Source organism: Crocuta crocuta, unplaced genomic scaffold (genome assembly GCF_008692635.1).
Source record: "Crocuta crocuta isolate KB4526 unplaced genomic scaffold, BGI_CrCroc_1.0 scaffold367, whole genome shotgun sequence".
Lineage (NCBI taxonomy): Eukaryota > Metazoa > Chordata > Mammalia > Carnivora > Hyaenidae > Crocuta > Crocuta crocuta.
Genome location: NW_027527936.1, coordinates 4,179,792 through 4,187,837, shown reverse-complemented (window position 1 = coordinate 4,187,837; position 8,046 = coordinate 4,179,792). Strand labels below are relative to the sequence as shown.

The window sequence follows — 8,046 nt, the reverse complement described above, 5'->3', positions numbered from 1 at the left end:
CGGGGTCAGAGTGCGCGGAGGTGAGTCGGTGTGTTGTGGACTCGTGGTGCTGGCTGCCGCTGTTGAGGCGGCCGGGAACGGGCGGTGGGGAGCGGGCGGAGCTGGCCTTGCCTCTGCCTGGCCGGCGCCGCAGTCGGCGCGGGCCGCGCCTGCCGCCGTAAACTGCCCTCAGCGTCTGCTGAGGCCGAGGGAGACGTCGGGGCCTGCACCTGGAGGGAGCCTGCCGCGCTGGCCCCGAGGAGGGGGCGTTGCCATGGCGACAGCCTCTCCCGCCGCTGACGGGGGGCGGGGGCGGCCCTGGGAAGGAGGGCTGGTCTCCTGGCCCCCTGCCCCTCCCCTTACTCTACCCTGGACTTGGATGGGTCCGAGTTGGGGACAACATCCTGGGGTGGGTGATGCGGAGAGGCCCCCCAGATTGGGCCCTGGTTAATGCATGCGGGGCGAGGGTCGCGGTGCGCACAATTTGTGCAGCCTGGGGTGCTAGCCCATGTGCTTACCCTGGATGCATGATCTACTGAGTAACGTTCGGGCTGAGAGGGAGTGGGGCAGGGCTTTGCAAGACCGACTGGGTGAGGTGATTAAGGGTGCTGACTTCTTACTTGGGATTGCTAGGAAAGAGGAATAGGTTTGACCACAGAGGATAGAAACTCAGTAGTAAAGAGGTGGTATAGATAGAATAAGCCCGTTCTTCCCTCTCCAGCACACACACGGTGTTAGCACTTTACCTATTTGTACATCTGTAGCAGTGGTAGTGGTGATGGTAGGAGTGAATAAGGGGCCTAACCTAGCTAGCTTTCTGTTTGCTTGTCCTGCAAATGTTCCAGCAACAGGTGTTTTCTTAAAACAAAAAAGCATGAACTTGGATTGGGGTTTGTTTGACTGGGAGTTCTAGGAAGATGTAACTGCACCTGGTTGACTTGGAAGATGCTGAATGTGGCCTCTTACCGGGGGTGGGTGGGAAGGGTTTGGATTCTGCCCTTAGGGTTGGATTTTACAAGTTGATAATGCCCATCATTGTTCTGCTATAGGCTTCTGGCCACCTCTATGGTATTAGCTCTTATCAGACATTTTATCATTCTCTGAGCTGAAGGGCAAAAAACCACGAATTCCATTGGTTAAAAACTATACACTATTTGAACTATAGTAGGTTGTGATTGGCTGAATTGATTCTTGATTGTAGCGTTTCTACCAGAAATTGGCTTCATCAAATTCTGCTTTATTCTGACTTTATCATACATGGCATGCCTTGTTTTAGTGGGCTCGTGCCTGGAGCTTAAGTATATTATACCTGAATCCCCTACCATTTAAAAGCCAATTTATAAACAGGGACTTGGAGTGTGACTCCACTAATGTGTGTGTCTGTGATCTTGGTTAAAAACCCACTTGGCTGCCTTTCCTCAGAGAGGTGGGGTGTGGGGGAAGGGAGCTGCCGGGAAGTGATTGATAAGGTTTCCTTTATGGATTCTGTGGTGCTTCAGTGGAGCTCAGAGCACTTTGGCAACTTAAGCACTCCAAATTAAAAGCTCATTAACAATTCCTGCCCAAAGATCCTGTAAATAATCGGCTAGCTAGGTCCTAGAGCTTGGCTGAGAGCTCTCCTTCCAACTTGAAATTTCCAAATAAAAGTGCCTTTATTCCCATTCATTTTGAAAAGCGTATTCTTTGTGGTCGGTTAAGTTGGTGAATGGTCTTTCCCAGGGGATTTGAGTAGACTAAAATCTTAAATGTGTAGAGTGCTGGACAGGAATAGATTGGTTCCAAACCTAAGTGTTTCTTTGTGCAAAGGGCATTGGCAGCTTACGGGAGCACCTCTAAAGCTTCTAGTCTTCTGAAAGACCTAAATTAGGTGATAAATATGATAGGTGTCCATTAGTGATTTGACTTAGAGTTTGGTTACACTTTAAATTTCTTAGGACTTGAGAATACCTGAAGTATCCTGTTAGTATTTAATGGTCTATTTGACCATTTGTAGTGTGACCTGTGGATTTGTGGCAACCAGCCCCTCCGCCAACCCTGGCCTCAGTTCCTGAGTTCTGAATATTATCAGCCTTACCAGTTACCCATCCTTGACTAGACTAGGATTCTGGTGTTATCCTGAGAGACACCACTTTATGGTCCTCTTTCTCAGTCCAAGCTCAGATATTATAAATGTTTAGTGTTTCTAGGAGATAACCTCCTTAGGAAGAGATGCTCCTAGAGAACATGAGATTCATCATTCCAAAAATATATGGAGATATATATATATATATATAGCGCTAATATGTCACTTCCAAAAGCTCTGTTCAGGCATTGTTCTTCCACATAGATAACTTTTAACCCAAAGTAGTTTGAGTTTAGGGGCTTGAGATTTGGGCTCTTCAATTGTTTCAAACAGCAGCAGCCCCTTGGGGATTTGATCCTTTCTCCTGAAATAGACTTGTTGCAGAGATGTGTATTTATCCACAGCATTGGGGCTTTCCAGCTCTCACAGAACCTTCAGCATCCCCAGCTGGCAGTCTTGGCATCTTCGAAGTAAGGAGAGGTGAGAATCCTGTTGCATGGTCAAGTTTGGCTTTACTTCTTTCCTATGAGTATTTGGGTTTGGAGGGTGAGGGGATGGTGGTTTGTGCAGATTGTATTTTTCTGTAGCTTTTTTTGATAAGATGCCATGTGCTCAAAGACTACTAAAATGTACCCAAAATCTATAAACTGGTGATAGTTGGAGTGGGCCATCCAGAGTCTCAAGTTCTGTCATGATTTCTTTGTGGGCATTGCATGAGTGCCTACTTTAGGTTCAGAAAGTTTGAATACAGCTGGAACAGTCTTTCATCCTGAGAAATACACAGCTTAAGATAATAGAGAGGAACACATTCATTTGGCTTTTGATAATGCATTTGACCAAGGCCTTTGGGATCTTGGTTTGATTTGGGTTGAGGGTCATCCTTGGGTGGATGATTAATCCCAGCCCATCCATTTTATAAGGATCAGGACCTACTAAAAAGACAGACTCTGATGATTCATATCCAGGATCTCAGAGGCTGTTTGTTCAACCATGAAGGGCCAGGCACTTTGCTAGGTCCTAGAATTGTGATGGTCCTAGAGCTGTGACAAGACAGCTGTTGTCTCTGATGCCACAGGGCTTACAAATTCATGGGAGAGATAGTAAAGAAGCAGTTCTGATACACTCTAGGAGTGTTATAATAGGGTAAGGTTAGGTGCTTTTGGAGTATTCAGAAGGGTCCTCAACCCAGACTCATAGGCTCAGGGAAGGCTTCTCAGAGGAAAGAACCTCCTCATTTAGAATTAGATGAAGACACGAGGGATAAGTGTGAAGATCAGAGTTTCATTGGGTTTGAGAACCTGAATTTCAGTGTGATTAAAACATAACATACTCAGTGGGCATGGGGTTGGAGAATTTGATGAGAAATGAAGCAGGAAAGGTAAGCAGAAGCCAAGGCCTTTTAAGCTCTTAGGATTAGGTGATGGGTGAAGAAAAAGTTAGACTAAATCAGCAAAAGACTAGGCCCTTTCTGTAAAGTACCAGGTAGTAACTATTTAAGTTTCATGGGTCTCTGTCACAACTTTTTTTTTTTTTTTTTAAGTGTTTTATTTATTTCTGAGAGAGAGAGACACACAGCATGATCTCGGGAGGGTCAGAGAGAGAGGGAGACACAGAATCTGGAACAGGTTCCAGTCTCTGAGCTGGCTGTCAGCACAGAGCTGGACGCAGGGCTTGAACCCACCAACTGTGAGATCATGACCTGAGCCAAAGTCGGATGCCTAACCGACTGAGCCACCCAGGCGCCCCTCTGTCACAACTTTTCAACTCCAATCAGCTCTGCTGTTACAGTATGAAAACAGCCATAGTGTGAAAATGAATGGGCATGGCTTTGTTCCAGTAAACCTTTATAAAAACAGGTGGCAGCTGGATTTGGCCCATGGAACACAGTTTGCCAACACCTGGATCAGACTATCATAAGAACAGTAAGAAGCCATTAAAAAGTTTTAAAACTGTGGACTGATAATTAGATTTGTGTTTTAGACCATTTGCTCTGATTTCAGTGTTAATAATGGACTGAAGGGGATGATACTGAAGGCAGAGAACAGTAAGGGGCCTCTGATAGTTACACGGGCAGCATTTTATATTTACCCCTTTGAGGCAGTATTTTGACACTTAAAAATTGAGGATAACTAAATTTTTGCATAATGTATATACCGGTTCTCTTTATTAACTTCCTGGCCATCAGCTAGAGTTTAAAGCATGTCAACCAAAGAATTTGTTGGCAATAACAGCTCCTATTTTACAGACTAGAAAAGATGTAGGAAGGGAAAATAGGTGTAGAATGAACGAAAAGGTTGGGGAACTCTTTTCTAATCCAAGATGTAGGGAATAAATGGAGCCCTGGTCGGGATGTTGGTCTTAGGGTTCATAGCTTAATGTCGGTTGTTTTAAACTTTTTGAACTATACAAAAAAAGAAGGACCCATTTTCCTAAGCTTTCTCGGGAATTAGCCTCATTCTATTATATGTCCTAGTCAATCTTTCCTTGCTTGTAGCAGACTGATGACCTTTTTCTGTTTTGGGGACTGTCTCCTGGTTCAGATATGATGGTATATGCCAGGCACAGGAGCCAAATAAAGTATCTGTTGAGTGATGAATTGTCTTTCTCCTTCTGCAAACCTACTTGCATTGCTGGAGGAAAGCCTGTAGGTTTCTCATAACCTATATTAGGGTGTTTAGGTGACCTTGGGCAAGTGACTTACCTCTCTGAGCTTTACTTTCCTATCTATGCAGATAATGGGATTTAATAGGGTTGAAAAAGGATTTAATGAGATAATGTATGTAAAGTTCTTAAGCACAGTGTTTTAATGACTTGTCACTAATAGTATTTGACACAATAATTTTTTTAAAAAGCTCCACAATAGGGTGAGTTGGCCTTTCATGTAGTATGTTTGGGGGCCTCACATTTGTCATTAAGGCCATATAATAGAAACATAACCACTGGTGGTGGCAGCCAGTAGACGGGAGGAAGTTATAACTAATACAAGGGGCCACTCTTCATAATGGAAAATATTCAGACATCAGGAGTCCAGAAAATCAGAACTTTCTTCAGGGTAGACCTTAGCCCCAGTACCATCAGTGAAGTGAATTGAATGAGCAGCTACCTGAAAGAAATTCACCAAAGCGTGACCAGTCATTTCTCCCATTTGGTGAGGGTCATTTATTAGTGTTTCCGCCCTTGTGGTCCTACATCTTCGTAAAGTGTGTCTTGAATGTTTTTTTATTACTTTTCACCATCACTCTGGGAATGAATCAGATGGTCATTATAACTGTCCCTGCTACCCATGTGAGGAAACTGAGGCCCATGAAGGTTAAGTGTGTTGCCCAAGGTCATGCTATAAGGTACTGTCAGAGCTAGTGCAGATTTGCCTCCAGATGAAATTGTGTTAGTTTATTACTGTGATTTCTCTTCCTTCGAGTGAGAGATATGTAGTCATTGCAGAACTGTAGACTGATGCATGCTTTGTCCAGATGTGCTAGGAATGATTTGGGTTCCACTTTATCCTCTTGGTCCTGTTGGGTTTTAATTGATGACTGCTTGGACTAGGGAAGCAGATTCCCTTTGGGTCATTGTTTTTAGCCCCTCCCTCTTTGGGGACATTCTTGGGGGAGCCTTGGGTTACAAGAGATTGCTTTGATATGTTCAAAATTGTGCCTTGTGCCCCAGAGCTACAGGTAAAATCAAAAGGCAGATAATTTATGGGAGTGTCAGAGCTGGCCGCTGGCACCTCAGGAGGCCATTAGTATGCCTGTTCAGACCCTCTGTGTCCTTGCAATTGATTCCTCTTTGCATGAGCTTGATTTGGGAAGCTGTAGATCTGTGGGTAGTGATTGGATGTGACAGTCCAAACACCGGTCCCTAAATTAATCCTTTTAATAGTATTCCAGCACCAAGGCAATGTGGTGTCTCTCTCTGTCTTTAACTGGGGAGGACAGAATAGGTTGGGCTAGAAAGAAGGAGAGAGAGAGGAAAAAAGAAGCTTTGCTTGGGGCTTAGGGTCTCCTCTGTTCTAACATGTTCTGATTCCAGAGCAGTTGACACATTTGGGCATATTCATTCAACAAACATTGATTCACACTAACTTTGTGCCTGGTCCTGTGCTGGGTGCTGGGAATACTGAAATGAGTAAAATGTGGTCCTTGCCCTTAAGGATCTGTGTCTATCTCTGTGTTTCTTAGAGGTTGTTGTTTTTTTTTTTTTTAAGTTTATTTATTTATTTTTGAGAGAGAGAGCGAGCACGTGTGCACAAGCAGGGGAGGGGCAGAGAGAGAGGGAGACAAAGAATCTGAAGCAGGCTCCAGGCTCCGAGCTGTCAGCTCAGAGCCAGACTCAGGCCTGGAACTCACCAACTGTGAGATCATGACCTGAGCTGAAGTTGGACACCTACCTGACTGAGCTACCCAGGCGCCCCATTTTTTAGAGTTTTTAAACTCATGAGCTGTTTAAGTGGAAAAAAAAAAATGTTAAACTTTTCTTTAATGCTACTGGAAATTTTAAAATGTATTAAAGGGTCTGACAAGAAACAAGTCAAAGAAATTATGCTGTTGTACACGCACATGCACACACATACATACCTATACCTGCTATCTTACATCCTTCTCACCTAACTCTCTGAAAATTATAGTAGGAGAAAGAGATTAACTAAACTTTTACAGTATAGTTAAACAAAAGTTATGAAATAGGAGTAGAATGTGTTACTGGATCACATTTAAGCAGTTAGCTTTCTGATGGAGTGTCAGAGAAAGCTACTAAAAGGGAGTTTTGGGCTGCATTTTGAAGAAAGAGCAATAATTTGCCTGGTGAAAATGGAAGTAACATTCCAAAGCAGGGAAAGTAGCATTGGCCAAGGCACAGATTTGTAAAAGGAAACATCACATCCGGGGACCTGAGCAAGTTCTGGTTGTCACCCTGCCCCTGCCGGTTCCTCTGCTCCTCTGGAATTGTGTTTGAGAAGAGGCTTTGAGTTTCTTGTACTGCAGTTGTTTTAATCCAAGGCACCACTTAACTGTTTTTGCTATTTGTACCCAAGGCTGCAATTTGTTTTATCTTGTTAAAATGTAATAAATGTATTATGAAAACAAATTTGGATGATTTGGACAGACTTGATCATTGCTTATGGTTGAGTTACTTTTAGGTAGAGTCACACCTTACCTTAAAGGAAAAACTGAAGTTGATATGCATTTTTAGCCCTTTGGCTAATCTGGGACTCAGTCAAATAGGGAATGTGGGCCTTCAAACATGGGAGTGGAGAATAGGGCCCTGAAGAGCTGAGTGCCTCTGAGGCTTAGTTTTTTTGTATGTAAAATGGGAGTACTGTTCCCCACTTCGCCTGAGTTGGGAGGGCTGAATGACATGAAATATGTAGACAACTAACACAGTGCCTGGCTTAGAATAAATTTTTTAGAAAATCCTGTTTTCCTTTCCTCTTTCTCATGCCTTAACAATATTAGCTCCCTTCTATTGAGCACTTTCAAAAAGCACAAAGTGCTTTATATACCTTGTGTGGTTGAACTGAACCCCAAAGAGATCGGTATCATCATTCATTATTATAGTTATTGTTATTTAGAATGTGTGGTGGAGAAGTGCCTGGTTGGCTTAGTTGGTAGAGCATGCAGCTCTTGATCTTGGAGTCATGAGTTTGAGCCCCATGTTGGGTGTGGAGCCTACTTTAAAAAAAAAAAAAAAAAAAAGAATATGTAGTAGAGTCAGGATTTCAACCTAGACTTGTCTGATTCCAGTGTTTAAACAACTGGGTTGTGTGACTCCTTGTTTCTATACCTCTGTTTGGAAGCAGGGTATGGGAGGTTCTGGGGTCAAATGCTGTCTACAAGTGTGGGAAGTGCTTAAAGTGATATGGGTACCACACTTTGCCCTTCTTCCATTTCTGTCCTGTTTATGGTGTTTTAGGAGATAAACCTTTGCCCTTCTCATGTGCGACAGATGTCACAACTGACTTGTAGGACTTTGCAAAGGGATGTTTCCCAGCTTTGGCTCCCTGAAGGAGT

General features: G+C 43.6%; 1 protein-coding gene across 5 annotated transcripts in view; it reads left to right on the top strand.

Moving 5' to 3' along the window:
* The first annotated feature begins 6 nt into the window (after window positions 1–6).
* Window positions 7–8,046, top strand: part of ERI3 (ERI1 exoribonuclease family member 3) — a 128,601-nt gene continuing 120,561 nt past the window's right edge. For 2 of the 5 annotated variants that reach the window (XM_077752068.1, XM_077752067.1), the window contains exons 1-2: window positions 41–388; window positions 2,446–2,521. In XM_077752068.1, coding sequence (XP_077608194.1) covers window positions 254–388; window positions 2,446–2,521 — 211 coding nt within the window. In that variant the 5' untranslated portion in view covers window positions 41–253. Of the gene's footprint in view, window positions 21–40; window positions 389–2,445; window positions 2,522–8,046 lie in introns of those variants that run through there. The other 3 variants (XM_077752071.1, XM_077752070.1, XM_077752069.1) reach the window with 3 other exon arrangements.